Source organism: Oryctolagus cuniculus, chromosome 5, assembly GCF_051225735.1.
Source record: "Oryctolagus cuniculus isolate XC-2025 breed Fujian yellow rabbit chromosome 5, ASM5122573v1, whole genome shotgun sequence".
NCBI classification, from domain to species: domain Eukaryota; kingdom Metazoa; phylum Chordata; class Mammalia; order Lagomorpha; family Leporidae; genus Oryctolagus; species Oryctolagus cuniculus.
The window spans coordinates 9,218,036-9,239,407 of record NC_142871.1 but is presented as its reverse complement, the minus strand read 5'-3'; the positions used below and the strand labels follow the sequence as shown (position 1 = coordinate 9,239,407).

Sequence of the window (21,372 nt, the reverse complement as noted above, 5' to 3'; positions counted from 1 at the left end):
ACTTCCGGTGGTTGATGACAACAAAGACCTGCTTGTCACTCATGTTATACAACCCATGTCATCTTTTAAAAAAAATTGTTGGCCGGCGCCGCGGCTCACTAGGCTAATCCTCCGCCTTGTGGCGCCGGCACACCGGGTTCTAGTCCTGGTTGGGGCACCGGATTCTGTCCCAGTTGCTCCTCTTCCAGGCCAGCTCTCTGCTGTGGCCAGGGAGTGCAGTGGAGGATGGCCCAAGTGCTTGGGCCCTGCACCCCATGGGAGACCAGGAGGAAGCACCTGGCTCCTGCCTTCGGATCAGCGCGGTGCGCTGGCCACAGCGCGCCGGCCACGGCGGCCATTGGAGGGTGAACCAACAGCAAAGGAAGACCTTTCTCTCTGTCTCTTTCTCTCACTGTCCACTCTGCCTGTCAAAAAATAAAAAAAAAAATGTTTATTTGAAAGGCAGAGAGAGAGGGAGAGAGAAAGAGATCTTCCATCTGCAGGTTCATTTCCCAAATGGCTAAAATTGTTGGGGCTGGGCCAGCTGGAAGTCAGGATCTAGCAACTCCATCCAGTGGCAGGGGCTCAAGCACTTGGGCATCCTCCGCTGCTTTCCCAGGCACAACAGCAGGGTACTGGATGGGAAGTGGAGCAGCCAGGACTCGAACCAGCACCTCTATGGGATGATGACATTACAGGTGGGGTGGCTTAACCTTCTGCACCACAATGCTGGTCCCACTGACTCGTGTCTTCTATACTGATGGGACAGCCATCTCTGGAATCACTGAGGCACAGGGACAGAGCGCTGGCCTGAGTTCCCGTGTACATCACCTCTGTACACATTTTACCCAGGACCAGTGTTTGGCCCCCTCTGGGTTTCCAGGGCAGGGACACTCAAGGGTGAAGTCGCCCCACCAAACACACACAGCCCTCTGCAGGTTTCCGTGGTGGCTTCATTGCCATGTCCATCCTGTTAGTCTGGCTCCTGTCCTGTTCTCCAGCTCAGCCACCCCTCCACCCCTCTGCTGATCTGACCTCACCCCCTGGCCAGCCCTGTGTCACCTACTTTGCTTTCCAATTTGCTGTAATTTATACCCCTCCATTTCAGCACCCACCTGTGTTCAGACCTGCCAACTCCTGCATCTGTGTCCTTTCAGCCCAAGGCCAGTGATGTCCAAACTCCTTTATGCCCTCCCCACACCCAGCGGGAACAATTCTCCTTGTATTCCAAACGTGTGTTTATTTTGAAGCAATACGGTCAACTGTGAATCCAGTAAACATTAAGTTTTAGCTTTTAACTGTTTTTGTTTTCATTAGTGAGCCAGAGAGAGAACAGAATTCTCATCCTCTAGTTCACTTCCCAAATGCCTCAATGGCTGGCGGTGGGGCTGGGGCACGGCCAGGCGCTAGGAACACAAGGCAGGTGTCCCAGGTGGGTGACAAGCACCCAGCACCCATTCACTTGGGCTACTGCTGTCTCCCAGGGTCTGCTGTAGCAGGAAGCTGGAGTCAGGAGTTCGAACCTCTCAGCTACACAGAGCAATCTGTCGAGATCCCGCTGTGAGACCACGACACACGCAGCCGGGCAGGCACAATGAGAGAGGCAGGTGGCATCAGGTGGGCGGGCGAGGATGTGAAGCGGTCAGACCGTGGTGCTGGTAGGAGCATCAGCGGGCACAGCCACGTGGCCAGCTTCTGCTACAGCGGATCCTGTTCCTGACCTGGATCCCAGCATCCCGACTCCTGGGCGCGCATTCAACAGAAACCTGTGCAAATATTTACCCGAGAGGCGTTTGGAAGATGTTTGTGGTTAACATTCATCACAGCAGAAAAAATTACGGATAACACAAACGCTCATTACCCCTGCCGGAAGTGAATGCTTTCTCTACGTCTGTACTGTGAAACGCATCTGTGAGAGTGGGCGAACGACGACCCCATGCGAAGGTAAGGCTCCTCCACACTCAGTGCTGACCAGAAGGAGCCAGACAGGAAAGAGTGAAAAGCGAAGGATTCCATTACGCAAAGCACAAGGGCACCAAAGTGTGCCCGGTCAGGGTAGAGAGTGAGTGGAAGTGGGGCAGAAAGTGCTTCATTCTGTCTCTTACTAGGGGTGCGCTCAGTCTGGGGCCCCTTGGCAAGCTGTGCCTGCCTTCCTGGGCCAGCAGATGTGACTGGAGATGTGGGGAGTCCATTTACGCCTGAGGTCAGGGTGAAACCCCTGGCGATGGAGGCCACTGGACCTCAAGTCCAGGTCTCCGGGGGGCTCGCCTGGGGAGGGGGCACACGTTCTGAACACCAGCATCGGTGTGGTTAGAGCTGAAACACCCCCGTGTGGTGCTGGTGGCTTCGCCCCTGGGGCCCGGGAGGAGGTAGAGCAGCCTGGTGGCAGGGCTGGCCACACAGCGCGGCCTGGGGCCAGCAGGGAGGAAAGGGAAATGCGTCAGTTCTTCCTCCAGCTACCAGAAGGGACTTCCTTATCTCCAGAGAGGTTCCCTGAAGCAGGTGCAAAGGTAGGAGGGGGCCCAACCCGGGGAGAGGTGGTCCTGGGGGCAGGATGGGGAGATTGTTGGTTATTGTAACCTCTTAAACTGATGACATTAAAGACGGGCAACAAAAGCACATGATAAATTAGATGAAGGCTGAATTCAATTTTATTGAGTAACATACATTTAAAATGTGGGATTATAATGATTTTAATGGTATGGATGGAGTAACTTCAAAGCTAGTTAAAAACAAAATGGAAAAATACTATCTAAAAGCTATAGGGTTTGAATTTTTTTAAAAAAATTTTTAAAGATTTATTTTTATTTGAAGGGGTAAGAGTTACATATAGAGAGGGAGAGATAGAGTGAGTGATCTTTCATCCACTGATTCACTCCCCGAATGGCCACAGTGGCCGGAGCTGGACCAATCCAAAGCCAGGAGCCAGGAGCTTCTTCTGGATCTCCCACATGGGTGCAGGGGCCCAAGCACTTGGCCATCCTCTGCTGATTTCCCAGGCCATAGCAGAGAGCTGGACAGGAAGTGGAGCAGCCAGGACTCCCTACCTATGTGGGATGCTGGCACAGCAGGTGGAGGCTTACCCTACTATGCCATAGTGCCAGCCTCTAAAAAATGTTTTTAAATGTGTTAGAAAGAGAGAGAGAGAGAGAGAGAGAGAGCAAGAGCGAGTGCTTCCCTGCGCTGGTTCACTCCCCAGATGTCCACAACTGCTGAGGCTGGGCCAGCCTGGGTCTCCCACGTGAGTGCAGGGATCCAGCCACTGAGCTGCCATCACTGCCCCCCCCCCCCCCCCCAGGGTCTGCATTAACAGGAAGCTGGAACCAGGAGTCAGAGCCAGGAGCAGAACACAGCCTTCCCAGCATGACACACATACCAGCGTCTAGCTGCTGGCTAGAGGCCGCTCCTTGGGGTGATTTTTTAAGGTGGTAGAGTGTTACTTGATTTCTTCTTTCGTGCATAAATTTTCTACATGCAGTTTATTGCTGTTTTGCTCTGGAACAACTCCATTGATTTAGATTCTTTGATCAGCCATATCTCTGGTTTGCAAGGGGAACACAAATGTGTTCTTAGAATTCAAAAAATTAAGTTTGCCAGGGTCTAATTTTAATTTCGTTAAGCTTCCTTAACCCCTAAACAAATTTCTTGGTAAGAGAGAGACTATAGAGGAATATTAGATATTAAGGATCTATGAAGATGTTAGAATTGGTGTGAGAAAACTATTCAGCCGAGAGAGCATGCGAGCAGGAGATTCTAATTTCCTAACTTCTCTGCCTTAACAAAGCGCAAGGTTTTGAAAGTAAACAGCCTCAGATTAGAGTAACTTTGATTTTGCCAAGATGTGCTGGCCTCTTCTGATGGACAGGTGCACTTAGTTCATCATGTTGCAATGAGGCTGAATTGAGACAATGTGTGTGAAGGATTTGTCAGCCCAGCGTAAGTGCTTTATAAATAGTAGTTGTTGGTACAACAAAAAGTTTCACAAGGATTATGAACAGGCCCTGTAACGATATAATATTCATTCTTTGACCTTCTATAAGAAGAGGTCAAGTTTAAGCCATAAGCATGAGGTTTCAGGGACCTGACGCTCATACTGCTGTGGAGAGGAGGAAAATAAGCATGAAGCCGGGTTCTGGCTGCAGATGCAGCTGGCAGGCAAGGGGTCCCGGGACGTGGGCCTCCGCAGCCCCCTGGAAACGCCAGCTCTGAGCACATCACGAGAGACAGAGGATTTGTAAGTGCACAGCTCCATTTCCGTGGGAGACTTTCTGACTGGCACGCATGTGTGTCATCTCCTTTTTGCAAAAGTGTCTTTCAAGCCCATGACTGGGAGCCCAGTTTGAGCTGGAACTAGAGACAAGAGCTATTCCGTACTCATCGCCTTCCTCAGCTGATTTGCCAGGCCATAGCAGAGAGCTGGACAGGAAGTGGAGCAGCCAGAACTCCCTACCTATGTGGGATGCTGGCACAGCAGGTGGAGGCTTAACCTACTATGCCATAGTGCCAGCCTCTAAAAAAATGTTTTTAAATGTGTTGAGAGAAAGAGAGAGAGAGAGCAAGAGCGAGTGCTTCCCTGCCCTGGTTCACTCCCCAGATGTCCACAACTGCTGAGGCTGGGCCAGCCTGAAGCCAGGAGCGGGCAGCTCAGTCTGGGTCTCCCATGTGAGTGCAGGGATCCAGCCACTGAGCTGCCATCACTGCCCTCCAGGGTCTGCATTAACAGGAAGCTGAAACCAGGAGTCAGAGCCAGGAGTAGAACACAGCCTTCCCAACATGACACACGTACCAGCGTCTAGCTTCTGGCTAGAGGCCGCTCCTTGGGGTGATTTTTTAAGGTGGCAGAGGGCTCATCCTCTCTGCTACTGTCAGAGCTTTCATAAAGAAATCTATGGGGGCCGGTGCTATGGTGCCGTGAGTTAAGCCACAGCTGCAGCTTCAGAGTCCCAAATGGTCACTGGTTCAAGTCCTGCTGCTCCTCCTCCTCTTCTTCTTCTTTTAATATTTATTTTATTTTATTTGAAAGTCAGAGTTACAGAGAGGTAGAGGCAGAGAAAGAGGGAGAAATCTTCCATCCACTGGCTCACTCCCCAAACGGCACCAAAGGCCAGAGCTGAGCCGATCTGAAGCCAGGAACTCCCACGCAGGTGCAAAGTCCCAAGCACTTGGACCATCTTCCACTGCTTTCCCAGGCCAAAGCAGAGAGCTGGATCAGAAGAGGAACAACCGGGATTTGAACAAGTGCCCATATAGGATGCAGGCTGCGGCCTCACCTGCTAAGCCGCAGTGCCAGGCCCTGTTCCACTTATGATCCAGCTCCTTGCTAACGCACCTGGGAAAGCAGTGGAAGATGGCCCAAGTGCTTGAGCCCTTGTACCCAAGTGGGAGACCTGGATGAAGTTCCTGCTTCCTGGCTTTGGGCTGGGCCAGCCCTGGCCATTGTGGCCATTTAGGGAGTGAGCCAGCAGATGGAGGACTTCTCTCTCTTCCCCTGCCTCTCCCTCTCTATAACTCCACCTTTGAAATAAATAAATATTTTTTTAAAAAGAAGAATCTGCAGGTGAAATAGTAAAGAAAGCAGCAGTAAAAATTTCCTGTTCTTTTTTTTAATTTGAGAGATGGGAGAGAGGGAGAGAGGGAGAGAAAGAGAGAGGGAGAGAGAGAGAGGGAGAGAGAGAGAGAGAGAGGGAGAAATGGTGCTCCAATTCATTTGTTCACTCCCTGATTGCCTGTAACCGTTGAAGCTGAGAGCGATCCAGGTCCTCCCACAGGGGTTGCAGGAACTTGACCTTCCAGGGTCAGCACTGGCAGGAGCCGGAGCCAGGTATGGAGTGCTGGTACTTGGTTAGGTAAAACTTCAAGGTCTGTGTGGCCAGGCACCTGTTTCCCTGCATAGGCGGCAGAGAGCCCCGGGCTACAGGCTGAAACCGAGCCTGCTGGAGGAAACAGCTGTGGTCAAGTAGCAGGGGCGTGGAGCGGGGCCCTGAAATGAGCTGTGCCGCCCCCCCCACCACCACCGTGAGAGTGTGGCTAGCAGTTTCCCTTGAGCCTCCCCGTGGTGACGACAGTCACGGTCTGTGGCCGCGCCTGCCCGGCGTCATTTCTTCCCCTGTCTCAGCGAGATGGCGAAAGCTGGTTTCCTTTGATCTAAGAGGGGCTGCCCAGGGGTGACAGCTGTGTGTCCCTTGACAATGGGGGCAGCTGCTGAAACACTCGGCCCTGGCTGGCTCACTGTCGTGCAGTGTCACAGAGTGCCCTCACGGTCCATCACTGGACGCACTCTCTTGATGCGACCAATGCAGTAAGCACGGGTGTGGGAAGCCACCGACAGCAAAGCATGGCCGGCTGTTCTGGGTGCTGTTTATATAAGCAGAAGGGGTGCCCTCTAAGATGTGACAAAGCCTAGTAAGCGAAGCACTTGTTATCACTGTTAAGGATTATGTGCTGTATGCAGGTGTGCGTGCTGACTTGTATACGGCTGACAGGAGGGTAGTGGGCTGCCTGGCACCAGCGCCACCACAAACGTGGGTGATGCTGTCCTGCGGGCATAGCTTTTCTCTAGTGTGTATCTCCCGTGACCTTTCTGAAGATCCCAGTATATGCATGAATTTTTATGCACCAAAAAATGCAAAACCCTTTGCATTTAATTCATCAATAACTGAGTGGAAGAAGTAGCCTACAAATAAGGAATGTCTCTGCTCCCATCCTCCTGTGTCTCCTCTCCCTCAGCCTGGCATTTCTTGCACTTTTCCCCCTGGCCAGATCTACAAGCCAAGGTCAAGTTTGGCTTTGGGCTGAGGAGGGCGGGCAAGCATTGTTTCCAGCTTACAGCCCAGCACTAAATGTTGCCATCGCCGGCCAAGCTCTCCTCAAGTGTCTCCCCTGGGAGCCCTTTCCGCCCTCTCCACGTGGAGCAGACCACACCTTCCTCTGAGCCTACTCCTTCTCGGTAGACCTTGGGTTGTTAGGTGCAGCCAAGCAAGCTGTGATGGTGTTGCTTGCGTGCGCATTTTCGGCTGGATTGTGCACACCTTGGCTGTGAAGTCTCGCTGGTTTCCATGCCCTCAGGACCAGGTGCTTGACACCTGAAGACTACTAAGATGCTGTCGTACAGTTGATGCATAGGGCACCGTGGCCCCCTGTGTCTGTCTGGATGCCCAACGTCCACTGGGACGCGGCATGACTGGAGAGAGACCCGGGGGGAATGCGGGAGTCAGCAGTCCTCTCTACCCAGCCATCTCGCTTTCTGCCATTTCCATTACCAGCTGCCAACTGTGGCCTGAAAATATTACGTGGCAAGTTCCAGAAGTAAATAACGCCTAAATTCTCAAGAACTTTTACTGCAATACGTTGTGAGAATTATTCTACTTTGCTGTCAGTAAGTGTGGTTAATCTCTTACGGTTCCTAATTTATAAGTTGCACTTTATTGTAGGCATATATGGATAGGAAAGAACATGTTGTATTTAAGGTACAATTCTATCCAAAATTTCAGGCATCCTCTGGTGTCCCAGGACATATCCCCATGGGGGATGGGGTTTCCATGCCTTGGCCGTAGTACTCCCCACTGATGCCTGAGTCTCCACTAATCCAGAGAATGGCTCAGTTTCCCGCTCTTGGCCCTTGTGGGGGGCATGGCAGGGGGCAGTGGAGGGAACACAGAACTCACCCTCCTCCAGTGCTGGGGCTGCACTCGGATGACTAGCTAGGTTCCTGAAACAAGCTGGTGAAGTGGGATGATTTTCTCCATTGCGTGGAGGCGGCTGGTGAGTCTCCCAGAGGTTATGCCACTGGCCCAAGAATATGTGGCCATGTGCAGGAACCAGGGCTGGTTCCCAGGCTAGCTAATTCCAAAAGCAATGCTGATATGGGATGGTTTGTGTGGGGAGCTTCTCTCAGTGGCTGGTGGACACATGTTCCTCCCACGTGGTGCTGTGGTGCAGGATTTATTTATTTTTTTAATTGTTAAATAGAATCAGACTGATTAGTGGATTATGGCAAAGCTCCATGTGGGTGGACGGAGCCTGCCGACACCGTGGCTTGGATGCACTAAACAAAATTTAGAAGTGTGTTGAGTGAGAGAGGGAGTGACTGGCCTAGATAATAGAAAAAGGACCTGGGAGATTTCATTATTCAAGCTGTGACATGGGGAAGTCTGCCTGAGATTGCCCCAGAGCAGTCATCCCTAGTGTGCTTTTCGAATTCTGAAATGACTCAGGTTGCCCTGTGCTTTTCAGATTTCTGAAGGCTGACACCCCCTGACCACGTTTCCTGCCCTACTTGAATTGGTGGGTAAACCTACACACTGCAGTGACTAGTCACAGCTTCTTCCCTTCAAGGTGGGTAAATCTATACATCACAGTAGTCATGGCTTCCCGCATTAGGTGGGTAAACCTACACGTCACAGTAACCACGGCTTCCTCCCTTCAAGGTGGGAATCGCTGCTAGCCCATGCCATCCCTGGCAGGGAGACACCGACTCAGAGACAAGCCAGAGTCAAGTCAGGTCACCACAGAGCAATATGCCAAGTGGAAGGGAGTAAAGATGGCAGGCTAGCTGACTTTGGTAGTAAGTAAGGAGAAGGTTCTGGAATTAGTGAGCTGTTGACCGGGCCCTTCAGCATGACAAGAATAACCGTGATGCTCCTCCAACGGCTGCCGTCCGACATTCACTGAGTCCCTAGTGCTCAGCACCGAGCACCCAGTCCTTCGGGTGAATGAACTCATTTAGTCATCACAGCAGCTCCTCGAAGTGGGTGCTGGGCTTCTCTCTGCCTTCTGTTAAGTCCCAAAGGGCTTGGGTTCCTTGTCCAACGCCTAGTTAAGTGGCAGAGCGTAGCTACTCACCGGGTGGCCGGGCCCCAAGCCCAGCCCTCTTGACTGTCCCCTTGTTGCCCGGCGTCAGTGGGGTCTGGCTGGGCCCCAGGAAGAGCGGGGCAGATGCGTGGTCGCGGAGGACTGTGTGATGTGCTGAGGGAATAGTGGATGTGCTCAGTGTGGGAGCTGGAACTGCAGAGGGAGAGGGAGGTGGGGAGAGGCGGGTCAGGGCGTCAGAGCGGCCAGCTCGGTGCTGCAGAGTTTGTCTGCAGGATGGCGAACCGGGGCTGCTTCCCTGGGGGGTGGAAGCAGCCGTGGGCACTTCCGGCTCCCTCCTGCCACTCGCTTTCCTCTTCCTCACTGTCCATTCAGCCACGCTGCCAATGGCGCCTGGGTACAACCCGCTCTGGGCCCTATCAGTCCTCCACGCCGCCCAGCGTGTGTGTGCGTGTGAAGAATGTCATCCTCACACTCGCTCTGTCACCTCTGAGGGCTGTGATGTGCAGGCCTGCCATTGTGGGGTGAGACGGAGAACAGTATAGGAAACACACAAGTGAACCTTCATAGAATCCTTTTTTGTAAAAATTTGTATTTATTTGAGAGGTAGAGTTACCGACAGAGAAGAGAGACAGAAAGGTTTTCCATCCGCTGGTTCACTCCCCAGGTGGCTGCAACAGCCAGAGCTGAGCCAATCCAAAGCCAGGAGCCAGGAGCTTCTTCCAGGTTTCCCACACAGGTGCAGGAGCCCAAGCACTTGGGCCATCTTCCACTGCTTTTCCAGGCCACAGCAGAGAGCTGGATCAGAAAAGGAGCAGCCAGGACACGAACCGGCACCACAGGTGGAGGCTTAACCTACTACACCACAGCGCCGGCCCCTCCCATAATGCTTTTACCTGCGGTGTTCCCTTCTAAAACGTCACACAAATTACAAGCATTCGAGAGAGACATAATCCATGTTTCAAAGAATGTGGAAAAGAACTCAATGGGGGCTTTGATTTCCCGCTGGATGGGTGGGCAGAAGAGACTGTGTGGAAGCCTGCTCTGTCTGGATTCATAGTGCTGGGGCCTGAACAGCCATAGCTCACACTCTTGGTTCTTGCCTTGGGTCCATTCAGCTTGCTCATGAACTCCACCTGCTGCCCTAAAAGCCAGTATCAGCTGGTGTGGTGGAATGAGAAGGCCATGCTAAGGTGGCCCCTGGCAAGCGAGCGTCAGTTACTCAGGAATGGCTTTGAATCCCACATGGCAAATGGAGCCTGCCTGGCAACAGGCTGTGATTGGATGGCTTTGAATCCCACCTGGCAATGGAGCCTGCCTGGCTACAGGCTGTGATTGGATGGCTTTGAATCCCACCTGGCAATGGAGCCTGCCTGGCTACAGGCTGTGATTGGATGGCTTTGGAAACTGCCTGGCAACAGGCTGTGATTGGTTGGGCATAGACCGTCCCTTGACCGGATTGGCTGGTCTTGGCTATATAAGCTGCTGTACTAACTGAAATAAATGAGTCTTCTGGCTGCTTGCCTCAAGCCAGCTCTGTGCGCCTCTTGCCCCCACCAGGCTCCTCCTCTCAGAAAGGAATCCACTGCAACATTGTTGAGAAATCAACTGCAACAAGCTGGGGAGAAATTTACTCAAAAACAAAACCACTAAAGCTTTAAAGCATAAATTGTCACATAAGGACATCTTGTCTTGGGGAAACAGACTCAGCGAGGAACCGCTGGAGTGATTCTGAGAGATTCGCAAGGTGGAACACAGAAGGGAATCTCCAAGCTGGCAGGTGCCACGAAGCCTGTACGCGAACCAGTCCCAGCGTGCAGACGTCACAGGCAGCAGAGCTTGTTCAAGAGAGGGGAGGCTGCAGCTGGGGTGCTTTAGGCCATCCCCAGTCAGTCTCAGTCATAACCTGGAAGTCAGAGCAAACCGGAATTCACTGCCTGAACAACTGATCTGACCAACCAAAGCCCCCAAACCCAAACCAACACCACTGAAAACAGCCACCCACCAGCTCTCTGTTCTCTGCCCCGTTCGTCAAACTCAATAGTATGTGAAAAATCCATGAGAAAATTAGGTAATTGACCTTAGATATAATGGAATCATGTAATGCATTGGTTCTTTTTTTAAAAGAATTACACTTTTTTTTAAAAAAGATTTTATTTAATTTTTTGAAAGGTAGGTAGAGTTACTGACAGAGAGAGGGAGAGACAGAGAAGTCTTCCATCCACTGATTCACTCCCCAAATGGCCACAACAGCCGGAGCTGCGCCCATCCAAAGCCAGGACCTGGGAGTTTCTTCTGGGTCTCCCATGTGGGTGCAGGGGCCCAAGCACGTGGACCATCTTCCACTGCTTTCCCAGGCCATAGGCGAGAGCTGGATCGGAAGAAGAGCAGTCAGGTCATGAACTGGTGCCCATATGAGACGCCAGCAGTGCAGGTGGAGGCTAAGTCCACTACGCCACAGCGTGGACCCCCGTGCAGTGGCTCTTAAACTCATGAGACCCAATGCTCACTCTTCATAGAAAATATTTTGTAACTTGCCTTTTACTACTCTGAAATAAAATTCATATGTAATCTAACCTACCTACACATATAATAATTGTCATGGTGGTACAATGTTATGACTGTGATAAAAAGAGAACTAAAGAGAGAGTAGTTACACTAACACAAGGTGGACTTGTCTATGGAAACTGGTAGAAGACATAATGAAGCAGCCAGACGTTTGCATACTGAATCCTGCATCCACAAACGCAGGCTGCTGTTGGTGTGTGGCCTGGTGACTCAGATTCCACAGCGCCGCCACCCTCTGTGGTATCTTTCTGAACTGAAACTCATCCCCTTTCTAAAAAAAAAAAAAAAAAGCTTTTTTTTTTTTTTTTTTTTTATCTGAAACACAGGACAACAGATTGTGAGAGAGAGAGAGAGAGAGAGAGAGAGAGAGAGAGAGAGATCTTCTATCTGCTCATTCACTACTCAAGTGCCTGCAGCAGCAGGGCTGGAGCAGGCCAAAACCAGGAGCCTGGAGCCCCACCTGGGTGCCCCACGTAGGTAGTAGGAAGCCAGCAGCTTGAACCATCACCGCTGCCTCCCAGGGGGGCGTTGGCGGGAAGCTGGAGGCAGGAGCAGCATGCTATCCCCACCCCGAGTCCACTTCCTGCTACAGTCATTTCCTGCTGTCCCCCCCACCCCGCCCGTTCCTGCTGCACCCCTGCTGTGGTCTCCCCCACCGTGCGTGTCCCCCATGGACTCTCACTGTGAGCTGCATCACTCGAGGCGCCTTCCAAAACCTCAGGGAAAATACATAGCATGTAAAAACGCTGCAAGGATTTCAAAATGTTTGTCCACTGAAACTAACTTCTGGTGGCATCCTTCCCCGAACTTTTTGAGTTAGCCTTGTGCTTTTGTTAGAAGCAGGTTCTGCATCCAGCCACATACTCAGGTCATGGCCCTGAAACAGTGCTTGGCACTGGGAAGGTGCCCAACAGGTAGGTATTGGCTGAGTGACTCATGGACGGATCTGGAAAAGGAAGTAAAGTTCAGGTGGATGCAGTAGGGGTGAATGGCACCGAGCTCCTGCTCCCCCCGGGGTGGGGGTGCCTCCCACACCTGGACCGGGAGCCTGCAGGCCTGGGCTTGGGGGAGCAGTGCGCAGGATCATTAGCCCCCGTGTCTCTGAAGTAAGACTCAGCCAGCAGATGAATGTGCCCCGAGGAGTCCAGACTCCCAAGTGCTGCTCCCAGCAGTGTGTGCCCGCCCAGCACAGACAGGACAGACCCAGCTTGCTGCGACTCTGCCGGACTCACAGGCAGTGGAGCGGAACCAGCCACGTGGCGCGCAGGGCACAGGGTGGGTGTTTTGAGCCAAGTGCAAAAGCTTTGTTTAAAATACTTGAGAACTGGACAAACCAGATAGCTGTGACCCGGAGTAGAAATCCGAGAGCAGCAGGAGGTGGATTTGCAGGAGCTGGCAGTGTTCCTTCGCTGGCTGTTTTGTTTTCTTCTTTTTTTTTTTTTTAAAGATTTATTTATTTATTTGAAAATCAGAGTTACACAGAGAGAGGGAGAGACAGAGATAAAGAGAGATTTTCCACCTACTGGTTCACTCTCCAGATGGCTGAAACCGTTGGCATTGGGCCAGGCTAAAGCCAGGAGCCAGGAGCTTCTTCTGGGTCTCCCACGCAGGTGCGAGGGCCCAAGGACTTGAGCCATCTTCCACTGCTTTCCCAGGTCGCAAGCAGGGAACTGGATCAGAAGTGGAGCAGCCGGGGCTTGAACCAGCGCCCATGTGGGAAGTGGCATCACAGGCAGTGACTGTATGTGCTACACCACACCACAGCCCCCACCACCCCCTCTTTACCACTGCTTTTCTCTTTTCCAGAGATTCAGAGCCTCAGGAAGCTAAGATCTGCTAGTTCTGTCTGGTCCTCTGGAAACCCAGCACCCCGGAGGCAGGTAGCTCTGCCCCTGCTGGCACCGTGATCCACCAGCCCTCGGAGTGACAGCCCGGAGTCCTAGCCGCCTGTGCCTTCCTGCTGTCCAGCTAGGGCGTCTTCAGAGAGCAGGTGCTTGTGTGTTTGTTGGAGACTGGAGGCCAGCAGCTTCCCTTCCTGGGCTCTGAGTCCTCCTGGCCCGCTATCTCTGCTACTGGGGTAAGTGTTACAATCTATCTTACAATAGAGAAACTGACAAAGTCTTGTAGAAGCCCTGAAGTCAGCAGTCCTTAGCTTGCAGTCCCAGGAACTTGGATGGGGAAAAAAAATTGCATCTTCTTCGTTCTCCTTTAACCGTAATTTACTATTTCCTTAAATTGTGCATATGAGGGTGCTTCACAAAGTTTGTGGGAAAATGGAATTAAAAGCTAAGTTTAGTGCAAAGTCTGGGGCAGAGAACCTTTGAATCCATTCAGAGTTTCTTTGTAATACACGTTTTCTGTAAACTTTTTGAAGACCCCTTGAAGAGACAACAAACCACAGTGGAATCATCAGGACGTGCGACTTTGTCCCCAGACTGAAACTGCACATGTTTTCATGCTACATTGAATGTTGTAGATACTTCCAAACAATGCGCTCATTACCACTTAGACTACAGCAGTGGCCACATCACTGCCAGATCTGACTTCATGTCTCCATGAACTTATATATTGCTATGTTGTAATTTTAAAAATTTGTTTGAAAGGCAGAGTGACAGAGAGAGAGAGAGAGAGAATCTTCCATCTGCTGGTTCACTCCTCAAATGGCCACCATGGCCAGGGCTGGGCCAGGCTGAAGCCAGGAACTCCATCTGGGTCTCCCTTGTGGGTGACAGGGGCCCAAGTCTTTGGGCCATTTTTTGGTTGCTTTTCCAGGCACATTAGCAGGGTGCTGGATTGGCAGTGAAGCAACCAGGACTCAAGCTAGCACTCTGATATGGGATGCTGGCATCAAAAGCGGTGGTTTTACACCTTGTGCAACAATGTCGGCCCCATAATTTTTTAAAAAGATTTATGTATTTATTTTGAAAGTCAGACTTGCAGAGTAGGAGAGAGAGAGAGAGAAAGTGAGAGAGAGAGAGAGAGAGAGAGAGAAAGTCGATCTTCCATCCTTAGATGGACGCAACGGCCAGGGCTAGGCCATGCCGAAGCCAGGAGCCACCCATGTGGGTGGCAGGGCCCTAAGCACTTGGGCCATCCTCTGCTGCTTTCCCTGGCACATTAACAGGGGGCTGGTTGTAAGTGGAGCAGCCGGGACACAAACCAGTGCCCATATAGGACGCTGGTATTGCAGGTGGTGTCTTTACCTGCTATGCCACAGCACCGGCCCCTTGGCCCCATCATTTAAAAAATGTTTTTGTATGTGGGGTGGGTGTTGTGATGCAATGGGTTAAAACCGTTACTGAGTGGACAACTACATCCCATATGGGCGTGCCTGGGTTCAAGTCCCACCTCTGCTCACATCCAACTTCCAGCTGATGCACACCCTGGCAGGCTGGCTGAAGTACTTGGGGCACTGCTACCCACTTGGGAAACCTAGATGGAGTTCTTGGCTCCTAGCTCGGCCTAGCTCAGCCCCGGCTGTTGCAGGCACTGGGGAGCGAGCCAGCAGGTAAAGACCTCTTTCTCTCTGTCTCTCTGTCTTTGTCTCTTTCTTTTTGTTGCTCTGCCTTTCAACAAATACATAAACTTTAAAAAAAATTTCCACATAACCAACTTCTTCTGTAATGCAATATATTTTATTTTATGCATTTAAATGCCTGGGCTTCAACGGACTATCACAGGTGAAGCCGAAGGGTTAGGAACCTTTGCTCAGAGTGTTGCCTTCTGGCTCTGCTAACCTCCCATTCGTGCGCTGGACGCTAAGTTAGTGTCCTGTGCGCACCCAGCCCAGGGAAGGGCAGCTTCCGCTGCAAGGATGCCCGATTCCTAGGGGATTCACAGACTGAGAACCAGAGTGGCATGGTATTCTCTGGATCCGAGGACGTGGGCAGGACCTTTCAGCGGGCATTGAACAGGTACGAGAGTTGACGCAGCTCTCGAAAACGTCTGAAGATCCTAAATAATTGATCGATCGAAGTTGTGGTGATGCCACTTCATTCGTCCCTAATTGATTACAATGTTTTTGAGGTTTCTTTAATTTTAAAAGATTTATTTATTTCAAAAGCATTACAGAGAGAGAGGGAGAGTTGTTTTTTTTTTTTTTTTTTTTTTTTTTTTTGAGATTTGAGGTTGTTCATGAAAATAATAGCTCGTGTTGGAGAACATTGCTTCTCCTAACTTATGACGCTGATGCAGACCACCCATACACTGCGTGCCTCTGGCCACGGAAGCTACAGGATTCACGTTGGGAAGATTGAGGCTTTTAGAGGTCTGACTCTGTGGAATTTGAAATCGCACATCATCAGCAGAGCAGGAAGCCCCGAGCTTTGCCTGCACGGAGCATTTTGTCTTTTCTGCAGGCGTTTGCAGAGCTGGGCTTCCCGTGGCCACTGGGGGAAGTGCAGAGCCTCCTGGTCCTCACCGCCCTTCTGGTTGCCCTCACCAACTTTCTTGAGCCTGGGGATTGCTTCTGCTTTGCAGAAATCAACTGCTCGGAGCTGTGCATAATTTATAACAATCTCCGGCAAAACCTCAGAACTGAGATACGCCTTTGTCTCGGGCGGATGTCAGAGGCCGCCGCGGCAGCCCAGGTGGCACAGTGACTCGGCAGAGGGCAGCTTCCCCGGGGGGTTCTCTCCCAAAGGGTATGAAACAGTCAAATAGGGGGAGAGGCACACAAGCCGAACCCCAGCTCCCCTGAGACAGGGGAGGGAGCTCTTTCGAGGAACACGCGGCCTGTGTTGTAAACGCCACTGACCAACGTGGGGCCCAGAAGAGACAGAGAACATGGCCCAGGAAGTGGATCTGAATTCCCTGCAGGAGCGGGAACGGGAGCTCATCCTGCAGGTCCTATACCGCGACCAGGCTGTCCGGAACATCGAGGAGGAGAGGATCCGGTAGGCTGTGTCCTGGGCAGGGCTGGGAGCTGCTAGTCCCAGGCTGATGGCTGCTTTCCTGTCACTCCTCTCTCCCCAAGGGCCTCTGCCCTAGGGTGTGTGCAGAGTGTCCTTGCTGTTGAACTGAACTTGAAGGATGGCAAGGACGCGGGGGCGGGAGGCAGGGCTGCCCTGTTGCCAGAAGTCTGCTGTCGTCTGCTTATCCATTCGCCCTCTTGGTGAGGATAACTCAAGCGAAGCTCTCGGGCTTCTGGGACACTGCTCGAGGGAAAGACCCCAATTCAGGGTTTTCCTACCTCGTTTCTGGAGGTACCCGAAAGCTCAAAGGTGGCAGCTCTGGAACCGCGGGCCAGAGGAACCCCCTCCTGTTTTCCTGGGCTTGCTTTCACTTCCCAGTTAAACGCTGAACCTGCCCTGCTGGCTCGCTGACGAGTGCATGGCAGGGGGCTCTGTGTGGTCTGCCCCAGCTGCTACCGAGGGTGAGCGCCGACGGTCAGCGGTGTCTGTCGCCAGAGCCGCTTTGCAACACCGTGGTGCCTGTTTATCAAGGCTGAGGAGTGGGGGGGGGGGGGGGATTTAGAAGATAAGCAGATGGAATAGGATTTGTTTCTAATGACCGAGTTCTTTCAGAGTCTCCCAAGAAAAACACATACATAAAATAAAACTTTGGACAATCCAAAGCTTGCGAAACAAGGGAGACTTTGTGGTTGACCAGAGGGACAGTGCTGCTTTCCAGCCTCCCTGGTTATTCCAGAACTTTCTAAATATCCCTGTAAATGGTGCTCCACTAGACACTGGAAGATGCTGAGGAAGATGGAGTTTTCTTTGGGGATTCAAGAGCTCTCAGTGACAGAGACATTCTGAATATTAGTTTTAAAGGTTTATTTATTTATTTAAAAGGCAAAGTGACACAGAAGTAGGGACAGAGAGGGAAAGAGATCTTCCATCACCGATTCACTCCCCAAATGGCCACAATGACCAGGACTGGGCCAGGCTGAAGCCGGGAGCCAGGGACTCCATCTGGGTCTCTCACATGGGTGGCAGGGACCCAAGGACATGAGCCGAGCTCCACTGCTTTCCCAGGCACTTTAGCAGAGAGCTAGAGGGAAGTGGAGCAGCCAGGACTTGAACCCAGCACTCATACGGGATGCTGGCATCTCAGGCGGTGGCCTTAACCCTGACTCCTGGAATATTAACATGGTAACACTGATGCTGGGGAGAGGGTGTTTGGCTCCAACATTTGTTGTACAGTAAATCCTGGACATCGACTTTTGAAGTCCGTCTGATGTAATCCTGCTTTCCTGGGCGTGACTCTGCCTTCTAAAATTAGACAACAGAAAAGAAGGCTCTGATTAGTGACACTTTTGGGGGTCCAGTTCGATGTCCTGGTGCATTATGACTGTTGTCTAGGGGAATCAGAAGCTGAGAGAACACTGACAACCATAAAACAGGATGGTGAAAACACAGAATCAGTTAATTTTTAAGAAAGATTTATTTGAAAGGCAGAGTAAGAAAGAAGAGAGAGAGGAGGGGGGGGAGGGAGAGAGGATCTTCCATCCTCCATCCGCTGGTTCACTCTCTAAATGACCACAACAGCCTAGTCTGGGCCAGGCAGAAATCAGGCGTCTGGAACTCCCTCTGGGTCTCCTACGTGGTGGCAGGACCCACCTGGGCCATCTGCTTCTGCTGCTTTCTCAGGAGCACTAGCAGGGAGCTGGGTCAGAAGTGAAACAGTTGGCCGGTGCCGCGGCTCACTAGGCTAATCCTCTGCCTGCAGCACCGGCATCCCAGGTTCTAGTCCTGGTTGGGGCACCGGTTCTTTCCCGGTTGCCCCTCTTCCAGTCCAGCTCTCTGCTGTGGCCCAAGAGGGCAGTGGAGGATGGCCCAGGTCCTTGGCCCCTGCACCTGCATGGGAGACCAGGAGGAAGCACCTGGCTCCTGGCTTCAGATCGGTGCAGCACGCCAGCCGTAGTGGCCATTTGGGGGGTGAACCAACGGAAGGAAGACCTTTCTCTCTATCTCTCTCTCTCACTGTCTAACTCTGCCTGTCAAAAAAAAAAAAAAAAAAAAAAAAAAAAAAAGTGAAACAGCTGGCACTCAAATCCATACTCCTACATGGGATGCCAGTGGCGTTGCAATGGCTGACCTGTGCCACAGTGCCAGCCCCAGCACTGGTTAACTGTACTGGGTAACCTATACAAAGCAGGGATGTATGCAGTGTATTTGAGATCTTGCTGTGCCTGGTCTATTAGAATGGACACCCCTTCTCTCTCCTTTCCTCTTCTCTCTCTCTTCTTGCTTGCTATGCTAATGACCCTTGGGCACCGAGGGATGAACCAAGAACAAAATTAGCAGCCAGCCCCTCTGCACCATAAGGTTTATGCTTTGCCAGGGAATCCTCACTGGAAACTGGGAGGGAGGGAGGTTGTATTTTCTCTGTTTCACAGTTGAGCAAACCCGAGACAGCCCTGAGAGGTTGGATGAGCGGCCCAGCTCCCCCAGCCATGTTGGAACCTGGGGCAGTGGGCTGTGGGATGGCCATGGCCACGCTGTTGGGGGTCCTGCCCTGCAGGCTGGCCTCTGGCGTCCCACCCGGTCTTGTCTCATTTAATGCTGTGGGCCACAGGGAACTGAAAACGCACCTGCGGCATCTCCGGTGGCAAGGGGCGAAGAGCTCGAGCCGGGAGTACAGAGAGAAGTGCTGTGCCCGCTGCCAGCGGCCCCTGGGGCTCCTGCTGAACCGGGGCGCCGTGTGCCAGGGCTGCAGCCACTGCGTGTGCTCCGAGTGCCGCGTGTTCCTGCGGAGGACCCGCACCTGGAAGTGCACCGTGTGCTTCGAGGACAGGTGAGCGCGGCCGGGGCGGCGGACCCCTCCCGCTGAGCCGTCTCCCCCAGACCCTTCTATAGGTGGGGTGCACAGACCGCCCAGAATTCAGCGACCTTTCTCCACTCGGGGGTTCTTTTATTGGAATACACACTTCACTGTATAGACAGGATTGTGTTGTTTGCAAGGGCTGAGCACGGGCTAACGAGGGGGTGGGGACGCCTCTGGTGCTGCCAAGGAGGAGCCTTAGCTTATCAGAGTGTATTTCTTGTGGGGTGCTTCAGTCCAAGTGCTGAGGCTTTAACGTCGGGATATTGGGGTGACCCCGTGCGGCTTTGAAGGGGCCTCTGTGAAGGAGGCCGGCTGGCCTGGCCTCACCTGACGGTCGGATGAAGCAGTGGGCGTGCTTCTAACTGGTGACAGACTGAATGTACACCTGTTCCCATCTTCCGGTGCTGGGAGGTTTCACCCACGCAGGAACAAGGGACTGGCAATGCTGAATGACTCACTCTGGAAGTCAGCGGGTTCAAAGCCAGCATGAGCTGGTCAGGGGTTCCTTGGGCATCTGTGCTGGGCGAGAGCAGCCGCAGGGCGTCATGGAACTGAGGAGAGAAGTCAGGGACTGGGAGACCCCGAAATGGCTTCTTGTCACGGCAGTGCAGGCGTGAGTGGCCGGGGTCGCGGTCAGGAGGCACGCACGCAGTGCTGCGTGGGACGGTGGCTCTGGCTCGCTCAGGAGGGCCATCCTGACCTGACTGTAGTCTGCTTAAATGTGCTGTCCCTGGGCGAGGCTTTGTGGAGCCCCATCGTCCGGCGTGACTTCCTCGCCCTGGCACCGCACCCTCTGTGGCTCTGAGCCTGTGCCCCGCCACGTGGGCTGACCCTCGGTGACTCTCCCACACCTGCTTCAGGCGCGGAGGCTGAGTCTTTCAGGCTTTGCTGAGCCTGCCAGCGGACGCCCGGGCTGCCAACTATACACACACACACACACACACACACACACACACATATATATATGGGGACTTGAGAAAGGTCGTGGAAAATGGAATGAAAAGATGAGCACGAAGTTTTGAAATCCCTGCACACGTGGGGAGATCTTCAAAAAGTTCATGGGGAACACGCGTCACCAAAAAAAATCGGCGCATGGATTTCAAAACGTTCGCACCCAACCTGCCACCGTTTCTTGGCATTTCTCATGCACTTTTCAAAGTCCTCTCATGGCTGAAGTCTCACGGGCGGCACGGCCTGGGGAGGTGTTGAATTCCTCTGCAGCTGCTCTTCCTCTGAGAGTTCACTGTGAAGTGAAAATCAGAACCGAGGATAAGAGCTGAGGCCAAGGCGCAGGAAGCTGACGGTGGCGAGACCCCGCCCCGGAGGGTGCCCAGCCGGCCTTGTAACTTGACCGCCAAGTGCAGGAAGTGTGACTTCCAAAACCCCAGCTTCCTTCTTTTGAAATACGGAGGTTCTTCCAAACCGCCCAAGCTCGCTGCAATATCAGGAGTGCGTTAGCACAGGAAGCGGCGCGGGGAGACCCTCGCAGTCCCTTGGGGCTCGTCCTCCCGCGACCCCACTCCCCGTCTGCATTCTCTCCAGACGTCCACTCAGCTGTTGTGTTATTTCAGGACCAAAACCAAGATGGGTTTTTGGAAGACTCTAGGGTATTTGAATGCCACAACTCCTCACTTAGCGGGACCCAGGAGAGGTGTGTTTTTTTTTTTTTTTTTTTTTTGGTTTGTTTAATTCTGAGAGAGTGACAGCTGCTATCTGCTGGTTCACAGCCCAGATGCGGCTGGGTCAGGCTGAAGCCAGGACTGGGAACTCATCTGGGTCTGCCATGTGGGGTAATAGGAAGCTAGAATTGGGAGCGGAGCTGGGATTTGAGTCCAGGAGCTCTGATGTGTGACCCAGGGTGCCAGTTGGTGTCCCGGCTGCTCCACTTCCAGTCCAGCTCTCTGCTGCAGCCTGGGAAGGCAGTGGAGGATGGCCAAGTGCTTGGGCCCCCGCACCCACACAGGAGACCTGGATGCAGCTCCTGGCTTCGATCTGACCCAGCCCTGGCCGTTACAGCCATTTAGGGATTGAACAAGCAGAGATCTCTTTTTCTTTCTAGTGCTCCCTTTCTCACTTTCTCTGTAACTCTGCCTTTCAACTAAATAAATATATCTTTTTAAAGACTTATTTATTTAGTTGAAAGCCAGAGTTACACAGAAAGGAGAGAGAGAGAGAGAGAGAGAGAGAGAGAGAGAGAGAGGTCTCCCATCCGCTGGTTCACTCCCCAATTGGCGCAATGACTGGAGC

The 21,372-nt window shown here is 52.5% G+C and overlaps 1 protein-coding gene across 9 annotated transcripts in view; it reads left to right on the top strand.

Annotated features, from left to right (window-relative positions):
* SYTL3 (synaptotagmin like 3) overlaps positions 1-21,372 on the top strand; it is a 91,008-nt gene that overhangs the window by 4,186 nt on the left and 65,450 nt on the right. For 5 of the 9 annotated variants that reach the window (XM_089333579.1, XM_089333578.1, XM_070073318.2 and 2 more), the window contains exons 2-4: positions 13,162-13,432; positions 15,714-16,250; positions 18,877-19,095. In XM_089333579.1, coding sequence (XP_089189705.1) covers positions 16,141-16,250; positions 18,877-19,095 — 329 coding nt within the window. In that variant the 5' untranslated portion in view covers positions 13,162-13,432; positions 15,714-16,140. Of the gene's footprint in view, positions 1-1,364; positions 1,924-7,241; positions 7,355-8,097; positions 8,314-13,161; positions 13,433-15,713; positions 16,251-18,876; positions 19,096-21,372 lie in introns of those variants that run through there. The other 4 variants (XM_089333574.1, XM_070073320.2, XM_089333575.1 and 1 more) reach the window with 4 other exon arrangements.